Source organism: Penaeus japonicus, unplaced genomic scaffold, assembly GCF_977035675.1.
Source record: "Penaeus japonicus unplaced genomic scaffold, GWHDUDI00000001_assembly GWHDUDI00000010, whole genome shotgun sequence".
Lineage (NCBI taxonomy): Eukaryota > Metazoa > Arthropoda > Malacostraca > Decapoda > Penaeidae > Penaeus > Penaeus japonicus.
The window spans coordinates 29,581,880-29,596,879 of NW_028234412.1; the positions used below are offsets into that span (position 1 = coordinate 29,581,880).

At 35.5% G+C, this 15,000-nt stretch overlaps 2 protein-coding genes across 2 annotated transcripts in view; one reads left to right on the forward strand and one right to left on the reverse strand.

Moving 5' to 3' along the window:
* Chd64 (transgelin calponin-3) overlaps positions 1 to 5,872 on the forward strand; it is a 6,973-nt gene extending 1,101 nt beyond the window's left edge. Inside the window, exons 2-4 of the mRNA XM_043027278.2 lie at positions 3,996 to 4,132; positions 4,387 to 4,591; positions 4,843 to 5,872. Coding sequence (XP_042883212.1) covers positions 3,996 to 4,132; positions 4,387 to 4,591; positions 4,843 to 5,013 — 513 coding nt within the window. The 3' untranslated portion in view covers positions 5,014 to 5,872. The remainder of the gene's footprint in view (positions 1 to 3,995; positions 4,133 to 4,386; positions 4,592 to 4,842) is intronic.
* A 1,333-nt stretch (positions 5,873 to 7,205) lies between these two features.
* The window catches only part of oaf (BRICHOS-like domain-containing protein out at first), an 8,531-nt gene continuing 736 nt past the window's right edge, over positions 7,206 to 15,000 (reverse strand). Inside the window, exons 2-6 of the mRNA XM_086541188.1 lie at positions 14,205 to 14,318; positions 13,160 to 13,294; positions 11,713 to 11,899; positions 10,506 to 10,624; positions 7,206 to 8,554 (exon numbers count right to left, since the gene is read on the reverse strand). Of these exons, the coding sequence (XP_086397314.1) occupies positions 8,396 to 8,554; positions 10,506 to 10,624; positions 11,713 to 11,899; positions 13,160 to 13,294; positions 14,205 to 14,318 (714 nt within the window). The 3' untranslated portion in view covers positions 7,206 to 8,395. The remainder of the gene's footprint in view (positions 8,555 to 10,505; positions 10,625 to 11,712; positions 11,900 to 13,159; positions 13,295 to 14,204; positions 14,319 to 15,000) is intronic.

Consider the following 15,000-nt stretch of genomic DNA (forward strand, 5'->3'; position numbering starts at 1 on the left):
TGAGTGTAAAGGGTAAGGATATCAAACATCTGGTACAAAGAAATTTCAGCTTTGATTTCAGGATAATTATATTTACTGATTATAGTCGCCATCACCCTTACCATGACATCTGTCAGAATTGTCTTTATGATTTATGCGCTATGGTCGTAAGAATTTGAAATATTTAGATTGTATTCCGTTTTTTTTTGCAATGAGATCTGCAACGAAGTAGAATTAGAGGTGTAGATATACATTCACGTAAAAAGGATACTTACGATAGTAATAATAATGATAATGACATGCCCGTAATGTAGAATACACTTCTCAGCAAAGGACATCAGAGACATAATTCATAAAGCCGTTATTGAAAATTATCCATTCTGCCAATCCTACAATGCCATAGACTCTAAGTATAAGTTAGTCACCCCCAGAAGCTGTGCCTGAGGGGGGCGTGGCGACCCCACCTTAAGGCGTGTGTGTTTACCTCACTCACGTCCCTCAAACAGAACGATGAGTCACAGCGTAGATGAAGTCGTGACTGGGTGGGTCACGACTCTGTTACCACCATTAGGAATATGGGGTCAGGGGGATGGGGGGGAGGGGGGGAGGGATAGGCTGGTCTTGTGAAGAGCGTGGTGGAGAAACCTGTATAAGCGCACGCATGAATACTAAGTTTCGAACATAAACATAAATGATATGAGATATAAAAAAAATTATGCCCGGCAATGAAAGCTTAAGACGCTGGCCAATGAATACTTCATGATGTTTGCGATACATTTTCATTGCTCAATGCTCGGGTGTTATACGAGATTTGGCTTTCTCATGCATTTGATGGCATATGCAGTATATACGATGTATCATCGTATACATTATATATATATATATATATATATATATATATATATATATATATATATATCACATACATATGTGTGTGTATGTGTGTAAATTTGATAAAATGGATATGCATACCCCCTCTCTCTATCTAACTCTATATATCTTTCTATCCCTCTGTCTCTATCTCACACTCTCTATCCCTCTCTCTCTATCTCACACTCTTCCCTATCTCTCTATCTCACACTCTCTGTCCCTCTCTCTCTATCTCACACTCTCTGTCCCTCTCTGTCTATCTCACACTCTCTCTCTCTCTCTCTCTATCTCACACTCTCTGTCCCTCTCTCTCTCTCTCTCTCTCTCTCTCTCTCTCTCTCTCTCTCTATCTCACACACTCTGTCCCTCTCTCTCTCTATCTCACACTCTGTCCCTCTCTCTCTCTCTATCTCACACACTCTGTCCCTCTCTCTCTCTCTATCTCACACTCTGTCCTTCTCTCTCTCTCTCTCTCTCTCTCTCTCTCTCTCTCTCTCTCTCTCTCTCTCTCTCTCTCTCTCTCTCTCTCACACACACACACACACACATACACACACACACCTACACACACACACACACACACCTACACAAACACACACACACACACATAATTTACTATTTATATACACATAAACACATTCTGAACGGCGTGCCCTTTGAAAATGAAGAATGCCTTTTATAATGCGAACGGATTTCATGGCAGGCACATAAAGTGTTCGAAAGAGGCCGCGGCGAGAGGAGGGTCTTATGTGGACTTGAAACACGCTTTGTTGTATCAGAAAGGATAGGTTCATTTTTGTGGGGAAGGATGTTTTTTTTTTTCTTACTGAAGGATAGACTAGCCTTTGTTGCGCCAGGGGAAAGATAAGGACATCCTTCGAGTGTGTGCTTCGTTGTAATGAAAGGATGAGATCCACCCTAGAGCGAATACGCCTCGTCTTATAAACGAAGCTTGCAAGAAGCATCAAAAAGGATCCTGCCAGAGAATTCCTCTCGGGGCGAACAGATGCCGGCCATGGAAGGGGCATTGGTCGGTCGTCGGTTCGGGTAGCAGCAGCCGTGGCTGAAGGTGACCCTGGGAGAGGCACGAACCTCACGGCATGACTCGGGCGAAGGCTCTCGAGCGAACGTGCCCAGAGTGCGATGCCCGCCGAGGGGTCGAATTTTAACGACTCCGAGACGAATCCAAGACGACCTGGATCTGGACGTTGGTCTCGGACGCCTGACTCGAGGCCCATCGATCTGTCTGGGATCCTGGGGGGATTATTGCAACAAGACGCCACTTGCAAAGGAATCGTGCGCCCCTCGAGAGTTGCTTCAAGACAATGGCTTTCCACCTTTATTCATTTCAGTGTGGCTGCTCCCCCCCCTCCCTCCCTTTTACCCTCTCCTCCTCCTCCTCCTCCTCCTCCTCCTCCTCCTCCTCCTCCCCCTCCCCTTCCCTCCCTTTGACCCTTTCTCTTCGCTTTATGTGTGTCTTTGTCAGTCCATCTGTTTGTCAGCGCATCTGCTTGTTTGTGTATTCAAGCATTATCACTACATTGCTCATTCTTAACGAGAGAATGAGAGAGCAGGAGGGTAGGAGAGGAAAGGATGCACTCCTCAAACCCTCTGCCGGAGACTGGTCATTACGTCATCGCTTAGTAGGGATGTGCCGAAGGAAGAAGAGTTGAGAAGGAAAAGAGGAAGGATGGAGGGAAGAGATGCGACAGCCGGAGGATAGGCAGGCAGGCAGGCAGGCAGATGGACTGACAGACTGACAGACGGAGGCAAGACAAGTAGTTGGAAGAGACAGCACAGCACATCCGGCTGTTCACAAATGAGGCTGCCGTTGATGTTGCATGCAGGAGACCGCGCCGGATGTGTGGCATTGTTGGTTGACAGATAGCAGAGGCAAGCGAGGTGGAAGTACGTTACGCAGTTGTAGTCGTGGTGTTAGCTGGCCGTGGGATTAAGTTTACGTACGCGGTGCTGTACCGAACACAGACCGGTTTTTCGCCGCGTCGCTTTAGGGGTCCTTACATCGCATTGCTGCTTAATGACCGAGGGTTTTTATACCGTATTTCGATGCTGCAGACTTTGAAACCATCCGCCTCCCCCATATCTTGTGTCCTTCCCTCAGCGAGTAAATGTCTTACCGGGTGGGGGTGGGGGTGGGGGTAGGGGGCCTCATTGGCACACCCACGGTTAGGTGGATGGGCGTCGTCTAGAGCCTTAGGGTTAACGAGGTTATGTTCAGGTACCCTTGCATAGTGCGAGGGTGACGTCATCTCTCGCCTGAACCCAAATGAACACCTGTGAACATGGTTGCCGCGAGACGAAGCGAGGCGGAGGCGGTTTCATGTGCGCTTGTTGTTTAATTTAAATTCCTATTTTGCTTTCTTCTATCTCTTATGATAGAAAATCCGAGTGAAAGAATGATTTCTCTGCTTGAAAGAGTGTCCTATAAAGACGGGAGCATGAAGAGTGCATGGAAGCGGCCTGGGCCTCACGTCCGCTTCCTTGTTATGGCGTCTGAGCCGTGGCCGTTGTTTCGTTTGCATGATTTTTGCATGAACTGAAACCAAACATTGTCGTTTTTGCTTGAAAATAAAACCAGATCGTCATAACAGCAGTGTTGGGTTATGAATTATACCTGGCGCTGGTGAGTTATTACAAATTAATTTTGTATTCCTAAAGCGCCGTATAGTTATTTTTAGGGGAGAATAGTTTTGTCTTTGGTTTTATGGTGTTCATAGCTGTATCAAGTATATATTTTGTCTAATATTGCTTAGAAGAGCAGTTCCAACCGGAAATGTGAACCCTGCCAACAGTATAACTCGACCGTTGATGTTAAAGGTGCACTAAAGGAAAACAAGGTTAATCTTCCCGTTTGTCGGCAGCCCCTTTGGCTTTGGCTTAAAGCAGATGGAGCATCATCTATGGATTTTCTTCCCGTCCCTAGAATTGTGTTTTGGGTCGACTTCTCTTAATCGCGTTGCTTGCTGCCTGATAAGAATATCTTGGAATTGCAATTGTAATTATGTAAGGCAAGCCTGTCATTATTTTACGCATTTCTTTATTCGTCGACAGACGTGGTAATTCGGTCATCATTGGCTTTCTTCTGTTATCGAATTCCTCAGACAAAAATGTTTTCCTCCCAACAGGTCAACGCAAAGTACAGCGAGGAGCAGGCCGCCGAGTGCTTGGAATGGATTGCCGTAATCACAAGCGCCGACATCAACAAGTCTGGCGACGCCGACAATTTCTACGAAACCCTGAAGAACGGACAGCTGTTGTGCCAGTAAGTTCTCCCGGCGTTAGCGAGTATCACTTTGATTATACGATTTCCGCCGGGAAAGTTTGATGATTCGTGCGCGGGCTTTTAGAGTTTGTCTCTGTAGAAAGACTAATATATATATTTTTTTTTTGCTTCCCTTTTTTGAAAAGTATTCCGTTTAAATTTTGAAGTCTAGTAATACAATTTTACTTTTTATTGGTCGTTATTATTTTCAGTCTATCAGACGGGATCTAACTAATTTCCTTTGCTATTACCAGGGTGATTAACGCCCTCAAGCCCGGCCAGATCAAGAAAATCCAGACCTCCGCCATGGCCTTCAAGTGCATGGAGAACATCAATGCCTTCGTGGAGGGTGCCAAGGCCTGCGGAGTGCCCACGCAAGAGACTTTCCAGACGGTCGACCTCTGGGAACGACAGAACCTCAACTCTGTTGTTATCTGCTTGCAGTCTCTAGGCAGGAAGGTATGTAGGACTGTGTGATGCCTTTTAGTTTTGTATTCTCTGAAGTTTGGTCATCGACTTGTGTGAGAGTTGATGCCGAATGGCTTCACTTCACTTGTACCGGAAACGGAAACGTTATCCTGAGTATGATTTATATTTGTCGGGAATCACACGATGTACATTATATTAATTGGTAATAATAATATTAATAATTCCATGTAGAATTCATATACAAGAGACAAGAATACAGTGTTCTTTTCATCCTATTTCAGGGATCTCAGTTCGGAAAGCCTTCCATCGGCCCAAAGGAATCTGAGAAGAACGTCCGCCACTTCAGCGACGAGCAGCTCAGGGCCTCCGAGGGCATCGTCAACCTCCAGTACGGTTCCAACAAGGGTGCTACTCAGTCCGGCATGTCCTTCGGCAACACTCGCCACATGTAAAAGCAGTCTTTGCAGTCTTTCACTTTCACTTCATTTAAAAATGTAGTTCGACATAATTCATCATGTTTCTAATATGTTCCAATAAAGGATAGCGGGAGAATTTCTTTTATACAAAAAATAGATTAAAAATGAAAAAATGTATTGGCAGTGGTATGCCTAGAACTGTTCCAATCAGAATTTGTAGAACTGCAGAATATTCACCAATAATAGATTAAAGCCGATGAAACGACCATAAATGTAGCATGTATGTAACATGTTGCTACCATTTTATAGCATAGGAGCTGGTCATATTAGATCCAAATCTCAAAGCAAGATGAACTGCTTCAAGATCTGTATGAAGTCCGAATAAAATGCTCTCTTGTTAGGTGATGACTAGCACCATTGGTTCATTCCTATAGTGAGGCATTTTCTAAACACATCACGGTTTTAGTTATCAAAGAATTAAAAGCATAGATACAATATCAAACCATAATTGTCCATCCAGGCTTTTTTCATATTTTACTAATTTGTAAGCTTATTATAGTACAATTTATACAAATATAAGTGTTATACATTATGCAGTATAAAATGTATTTAAATAATGTTATTCTATGAAAAAGAAATTCATATATATGAAAAGTATTCCTTATTTATCATTAGTCACAGCTCATCTGTAGCATTATAATGAAATTTATATAATTTCACTTTTCTTTTTCTTTTTTTCATTGAAATTGTATTCTCTTATTTTACTTTACCATTGTATGTGTGGTATGAAGTTTTATTTTATTTTCCTAATAGAGAAAATATAGTCTTGTTTGAGCTGTCACATTCCAGTTTGAGAGAAATTTTGTATGGAAATGAAATAAAAAGTTCAATACTGTTCAGAGACTAATTATCCTTCACTATATAACCAATATGTTATATCCTACACAATATACCATGTTTTATGTAATATATCATATACAATATATCCCCCTTATTTAATTAAGGGTTATTGTTGGGCCACTCTACTGAAAGCCAGATTATAAAGCAATCTTAAGGGAACTGGTTAACAACATTATAAATTTTTGAAAAATGCATTCTATTCATAATATTTGTCATTTTATACAATAGATTTAAAGAAAAATAGCAGATTAGCTTACTCTTTGAATATTTTAGGGGATCAATCTGCTGTTCACTGATTGTTTCCAGAGTATAATTGGCTTATTTTGTACTTGATTTCCATGTCTTCAATGAAATTTGCCTATTTTAGCAAATTTAAACATGGTACACTACAAAGGTAAATTCTATATGTTAAAGTTTGTTATTCTAATATTAAGTATTGACATTCAATTAGCCTTTTTACAACACTTCTAAAAACAGTTATCTTGCATACTTTTATCGTCAGCATTCGAAGGTTACCCAAATGCGTGTCGTAGTCTACTATGGGGTACGTTCATAGCCTTCGAACTAAATAAGTGGATAGACATTTTTAAGATCCAATGTCCTAGTCATTTTATTTATTTATTTTGTTTTTTTTTTAGATTATTTTTAGATATTCAGCAACATTTCAGGGCCCAATCTTCCAAGATCAAGCTGGCAAGAATGCTTAATCTTCATCTATATTTTGCATTTTAATCAGGTACAATTGTGATTATGATGCATCATAGTTCCAGATATTTATGTACTATTTGAATGTAGAATGGAATGACTGCAAAAGTGAAATTGGATTCAAAAGGAACTATTACAAATCACAGCCACAAAAGATTTAAAATAGATTCTCTACCTCAATCGTACAGTTTACCACAAAACCACATTCTGGAAGTGGAATTAAGAGAAAACACTTTGATACCATGATCTCCAGTTAACGAATGAGAAGTGGTTTGCAGTGATGACCAAAATATCAACAAAATTATCACACAGACTTACCATCACATCACAGCCCTGCAAAACTACCTGCTTTGCAATATCCAATGACATCAGAGCTATTCAGCCTTTGCACTGTCTAATGCATTGGCTGACCATTCTGAAAGGTAGTCTTTCCTAGATTCATGGTACAATTCCTAACAAGAAATTCCTTGCTTTCATTCCATATCACAATTTTTTTTCTGTTACATTACTGCCTGTTTTATTAACAGTAAAACCAAGGTGATTGTACTTATCCTTCACCTTATCGATCAATTACAACATCAATTCCCGAGAGCTTATGGACGAGGAGGAAAAAAAAGACAATGTTTTATAGCACTTCTTTATTTAAGAAAATTTGTTTTTGTAAAGAAATATTTCAACTTAATTTTCCACAGCTTTAAGTGCCCATAAATATAAGGACTGTTTCTGAATTATATTTACTTATGTATATGTATGTACTTTGATATGCATGTATAAAAAATGTATATAATAAATATATAATTGCCAGAAAATAGGTTGAAGAACTCACAAACTTATACTTATGATATAGCTACTTTACAAAAGTAGCAAGTAAAATAAAGCTTATGGCACTTGGTATGTAACTAGTAATGACCTGCTGTATGGAAGTACGGAACAAACATTAAGAACTTATATGCACAAACTATTTACAAAATAGTTAAATAATTTGAATTTCTGTCCTATCTACAGTAAACTTATAGACATAGAATTTTAATCCCTATATATATATCCTATTATCCCTATGCATGGTATAAAAATTCACACACACAAAAAAATAATAATCTGTCAAAATATCAAAATAGGAAAAAGTAGTTCATTTCAAGCATAATAATGAAATATCTATACCAAATATTTATATCTATACATAAAAAAATTCACATATTAAAATCTTTTCTAAGAATAAAAAGAAAGGAACTGTCTGTTTTCCCCACTGAACTAAGAACAATTAGGGGGAAATATATATGGCACATATATGGCAATCAAATTCCTCTATTCTGTAATAAACTATAATAAAAGCAAGATTTAAGTTTTCAATTCTCCTTAAACAAATCTTAAGACATATCATCATAGCACATTGTCAATCAATCTGTTAAAGCTTATTTCTACAAAAAAGATTGTCGATTATAATACACATCGGTAATGTTACGGAGTACATTCTTACATTTATAGATATAAAAAACATGGCAGTTATGGCAACAAGTCATGCAATCAGTCTATGCTTGCCTGTAAAAAAATCATGCATTCTGAGTATTTCATAACCAATACTGAACTTCAACTAATTTTTTGCTTCTCCTACAAAACTTTGACCCATGCAATAGTTTAAAAACCTGGGTTAAGAGAAGAAAAGCATATTGCATCCAAATCCACTAAAAATTTGCAACACCAAAAGTACAAAGGTTGCAAGTGTCCAAACTCTAATTTTCGAATAGCAGTATATCAATAACCGAATAAATAAATTTCCAATCATTCTGGCATGGCTAATACATGAGTAACAGCACTAGTCATCCCACAGGCAGAGCTGACGTTGTGGTACAAAATAACTAAAATTACGGCACTTCCGGCACGTCCGGATACCACAGCGGTAGGACACAGCTTTCCCAGAGTTGTCTCTTCCTTTGCAGTATTTCAGGCCACATGGATACCAAGCAATACATACCTGAAATTGAAAAAAATGATTTTAGATAATCTACATTCAACTTTACCTCAACATACACAAATAAACACCTCAAAAAAGGGAAAACAAAATAAAATTTTATGAGAAGAATAAAACTTAAATTTAAATAGTGCAGAAAAGTTGTCCCTTCTGCTCAAAATGTTACCCTAAGAATATCATTAGTCTTAAAATGTTTCAAAATATTCATTCCTGGAGTCAATGGGGGGTTAAGGACTGTCAATATTATTCTGATGGTTAAATTATTGTCAATCACAAAGCCTTATGGTCTGTTGAAAAACTACTGCCCAACACGCTTGTTATTAATCTAAATCATCTGTCCCTCAGACAGACAGGAACATCAATATCAATGCCATAAAGATCAAGGGAAATATAATGCTACTGCAGGTGCAAATAAAGAAGCAAAAGATGAGAGTGTGAAAAATAGTTGTACATATTTCCTTTTCAGACAAGGAGCTATTCCCACAGATAAGTCTGAACCAAAGTGATTCTACAATTACAGTCTTTTCTGAGAAAATGTGGAAAAATTATCTCCTGATTATGATCCTCACTTGCTGACTGAATGCACTTGATATAACCTAGAACAAATCGTTTCAATAACTTGGCTTGCTTAAATAATATATATATATATATATATATATATATATATATATATATATATATATATATATATATATATATATATATATATATATATATATACCATATGCTATATAGTAACCTACTATTTATGGTTTTGTTTCATTTTTTTGGTTTACACATATATGGGTCTATAGATGTCACCAAGGAACCAATTGCTAGGTCTACCTGACCTACCTTATCTATCTACCCTATTCTTTGAATTAACCCTATGACGACGGTGCGTCACACTCGTGTGACACAGCCAAACTCCCGATGCCGGGGCGTCATGCCAGTGTGACGATTACAATGCAATATTGCAATCGCCCGGCATAGGGGTCTTCTCGTAGCGAGTGCCCCGTCGGGAAAGGGTTAAGAAAAAGAATCTTATAATCATCATGATGATCTTAATGATGATGATGATAGTAAAGGAATGGGGAGACAAGTGAGGCCTAATAATTGACCTGAAATATTGGACAGGTCATGTTTCTGGTATTAATCAGTCAATGCATGATACCAGTTTGAGATCTTTATGTAGCTGAGGAAATAACACTGACTGTCCCTCAAGAACTAGGAATAATAAGTAGTGACATCAAAAGTCATGTAATACCTAAAGTATAAATCCCAAAACAGACACATGAAACACTTAAATAGTCAGTTTAATACTTCAGTGGTGGGAATGATATGAGAACTATCCAAAGATAAGAGTCATATGATATATCTATACTTGAAAAAAAAAATCAAAAAAAATCAAAGAAACTTATTTTTCGTGTATATATGTCACTGAGGCTGTATGTGAAGTGTTTCACAAAATATCTAAATCACAAAATTTGCTAGAGTGTGGTTCTTCGTACTGTAGCCTGTCTTACCTTTTCATCTTGCTTTATACAAAATGAAGGTTCCGCTGATATAAAGGTTTATTTTTTCCTCACTATTACAGATAAGAAATGAGTTTTGTTGTTGTTGTTGTTGTATAGTCTCTTACATACCTTGTCTATGTTACAATCAGACTTATCTTACTCTTGACCTAGGTTACAAATAAATATTACTAATATTGCACTAAATGAACTGAAAAGCTTTAAATATATAAAAGCTCTAAATATATAAAAGCTCCAAATATATAAAATCTCTATAGTAATCATCCCATTTCCAGAATTAACTTGTTTCATGGATATATCTATATATTTTCTGCCATCAACTGTGCAAACTGTGCACATGACTCAAATATAAAAATATTCAGGACTGTTCTAAACCAGATAATAAATGTGGATGAAATTAAAGACTAATAAAATTAGTGACTGAACTCTATCTTGCTCACTTGGTAATGACAGGCACAAGGGCTTGAGAGATCTCTGCCTCCATCAGCACAGCGAGCAACACCTCTTGTTGGAAGGTGGTGTGTTGCATCACTGACTAGAGACCAATCGCCGTCTAATTCTGCAATATGAAAAAACTGGTGTTAGAAATGGAAAAAAAAAAAAAAAAAATTGAAAGAGAAATGGATGTTTTAAAGAGAATACAACTTTTAAATACTATCTAGACAATCAAAATTAATATCTATATCTTTTGAGCCTATGTCACAAACATTAAATATCCCCTGAATAAACAGATATTAGTGACAAAAGACTAATATTTGGTTGGCACTTTCCAATGTTGATATTCCTCACATAAAAAAAATAAAGAAATAAAGAAAAATAAAAAAGAATACCAAGCAGCAAAAATGAAAACAAAACAAGGGAGGTGAATGAACTGACAGATAATTGTGATAACTACAGTTATAATAAAAAAAAGGCAACAAGACACAAGTATCAAACAACAGAAAAGATAAAAATAATTAACAGACCTTATCTATGAGACACTATTAAAGACAACTAGGATTTAGTTTGATGGTAATCAACTACTTGGAAGTCTGCTCTCAAGCATTCCTGTCTTTCTTTAACTCTTTGACCTCAGTGGGCACATTGAGAGGTTAAAACTTTTTTGCACTGTATTTTTTTCTTCAAAATACAAGCTATTCAGTTGTGTAACTAGGCCATCATACCAAATGCTCCTTCATCACTTTGCTAATATATCACTATCATTATCTAATGCAAAATTAACAAAACAATCCCTTCTATTTACTCTAATTCAATCCAGACAAGAAAATGAACTGTACATAAATATAGTACAGTAAATATGTCCATATGTACTTTAAGTGTTGATATATCATAAAGGAATCCAACTTTACTTTGCTTCATTTCAAATACAGTATTCCCCTTTTTTTCATTTCTTCTGAATATTTTCTAGTGCAATGTCCTTAAATCTTGCATGGTGTCTTCTTAACCCATTAGCAGCAGATGGCATGATTTGCTGCAAAGGCAGAGTCGGTCATAGACGTGGATGGCGCTGTGCCAGACAATGCAAACCAGCCATCCTACTGCACAAATATTTATTTAAAACTGCGACCAATGGGTTAAAGTTCCTAAATATGGAGAAATAGAGGGTGAAAAAAAAATCCATGAAACCAAGTAAAGGAAACACTCTACCTCCTCTTTGTTTGGCCCAAAGTTTTATATCTCTGTCTGAGGCATATGTAGATGTGCTAGCCAGTGCACACATGTGCGGGATGTGAGGGGACAGAATGCCTGCTCCAGCAACATCCACACTCACATCCATCTCCACCTCTTCAGTGCCACGGTCTTCTTCAGGGGATCTTACTGTGCCAGGATTTTTCTGTTAAATGGAAAGGAAAAACTGATGCAATCTACTTGGGAATATATTCTTGGTACAATTCACATAATACTCAAAGTAATTTTTCTAAACCATTGTGTGGTTAGTGTGGATCAATAATTCCGGTCCATTCTTGAAGTAAATTATCTAATATAAACACACTGGAATAAGATGCTCCCACTATTACAATATGAATCTGTATGAGAATCTTGGAGTCAGAAATTACTTTAGGACACTCCAGTCTTTAAATCTATCAAAGAAATGTCTAGGACCTTTTGCATATACCAGTCCTGTTCTTCCAAAAAAAGATAAAGAAGTAAATCAGAATATGGTACTTGATATGAGGAGCTCAGAAAATGGCTGATTAGCACTGCTTTGTCTCCACCAATCAATGAGGTAAGAAAAGTGAGTGGTGTGAACTAGTTCCCTGATGTGAGGAACGGGAAAAAAACAACAACAAAAAAAAACATATATATACATATATATATATATATATATATATATATATATATATATATAATATATATTATATTATATATATATATATATATATATATATATATAATATATATATATATATATATATATATTATATATAGATAAATATAGATATATATAGATATATAGATATATATATATATATTATATATATATATATATATATATATATATATATATATATATAATATATATATATATATATATATATATATATATATATATATATATATATATATATATATATATATATATATATATATATATATATATATATATATATATATATATATATATATATATATATATATATATATATTTATATATATATATATATATATATATATATATATATATTATATATATATATATATTATATTATATATATATTATATATATAATAATATTATATATAATATATATATATTATATATATATATATAATATATATATATATATATATATATATATATATATATATATATATATATATATATTATATATATATCCAAAGAAGAAAAAGCTATAAAATCTTAACTGTGAGGTCTATGTGAATAAAAGCAGGTTCTTTCTTAAAAGAAGAAAAAAATATATATATAAAATTGCATTAAATTAATAGATTATAATATTTTAAAAGAAGATTTGTATGTTCAGATAATCAACATAATGTTTATCTTTTAAAAGAAAATCTTAATTTTTTCTTCAAATTACTTTATATTTCCAACCAGAGGATACTATTCATAAAGGGAAAAAATATATACTTACTTGTCGCAATTTAGACATGGCATCCGAAGATATGAAATTATTCTTGAAGAACCTCATAATAAAACACATGACCTGGAACTGACTCTGCCCTAATTCCTCCTCTCCCAGGACGATCACCTTGAAGATTTGCAACTCCTACAGAAACGACAGGATAAAAATACATGGAATTATTAGTAATTAATAACATTACTGAGGAAACCTCAGTTTACAAGACCATTGAAATAATGTTACATGTTTCTCCTTCCAGAATAAGGGAAGAAAGTGAGAGATGCAAAAGGAAGCAAGACCTTGGTCTTAGTATTAGTCAATTAGCTTCAGAAATGTATTAAAGCTTGTTTGCTCTTGTTTTTTCCTCAGTGGGCACATTGAGGGGTTGAATCTTTTTTGCACTTATTTTTTTTCTTCAAATACAAGCTACACATCAGTTGTGTAACTAGGGCATCATACCGAATGCTCAATATATCACTATCACTATCTAATGCAAAAATGTACAAAAATATTGTACATACATCTACATATGTTGAAGTAGATCAACACACTAATGAAATCCAGCAAAATATTTACAGTAGAATAGCCAACATGATGTATAGATATTTTGGGGTAAAAAAAACTATATCTGTGTCTTTGATGGTAGTCTTGGTCTGTATTTGATTGCTTAAAAGGTTAATAAAGAAGAGACAGTAGAGGTACTGTTAAAAAAAAATGGAAAAAGGAACAAAATCAAAATGCATCATTTTGCACTGTAGGTGACTGCTGCTAAGATGTTAAAAGAATCTAAACTTTTTTCTGCTTTTTGGCATATAAAATAAATATACAGTTCTACTTCTATTTTCAAACAATAAAATACGTAACTACAAAGGTAATATGTAACTACTTTTATACTGTTTGTGAATTTCCGTAAACAGGATTTACTTTGAATCGTTATCTTTTAAATTGTTATTCTAAGAAGAAAAGCTTATATATACGATCAATTTACCACCAATCATTATTATCTTAATTCTTTCCCTGAAAAGAAATTACTGACAAAATCTGGGAACGAACTTACCTGCTTGAAGTCAATGAGCTGTGTAACGTAAGTACCATCACTCTGTGGAAACTCCAGCACCACCGAGTCATCTGATATGTTTGCTGTGATGGTTTCTTTGAATACCTCACCACCCTGAGGAAATATATTTGAAACATCAAAAATTATTTCCAAAGAAAAAGTAAGTACAAGACCAACTTAAGTAACTGGAACACATCCTTGAAAAGCCTTTGAAGTAGAATGCATAAACTATGTATTGATACTTACACTTTAATCAATTTTTTAAAATTTATTCCTAAAGACTACCTGTTAAAATACTGTGTATATGAGTGTGGACTCTTATGTTTATATATACTTGAATTTTATATCAGATTTCAGGGAAACAGTCCTATTAAATATGTATATCATAAAGAAAGTTGTAGAATTTTATATCCATTTTTGATACTTAACCCATTGGTCGCGGTTTTAATAAAATATGTATACAGTCATGTGGCGAGTTTATGTTGTATGGCACGGTGCCATCCGCTATCTATGGGTTAAGTTCTTCTACAAATAATTGTTCAAATCCATACTTAGCATTGTACAGTGTCCTAAATGGTTAGCATATGGGGACATCATTTAACTCCACTCTTTTCTTCCCTTGGTTAATTGTGTATGAAGCTCTTGATATATGACACTAAGATAACAGTAAAAAATAAGGGAAATGTGAAAGAAAACAGATACGCCAATTAATTTAACTTTTAAAACCCTGATTATTTACAGCTTAGAAGAAAGGGGGTGGGGTTTAGCGGGGTTATTACCAACTAGGATTAACATG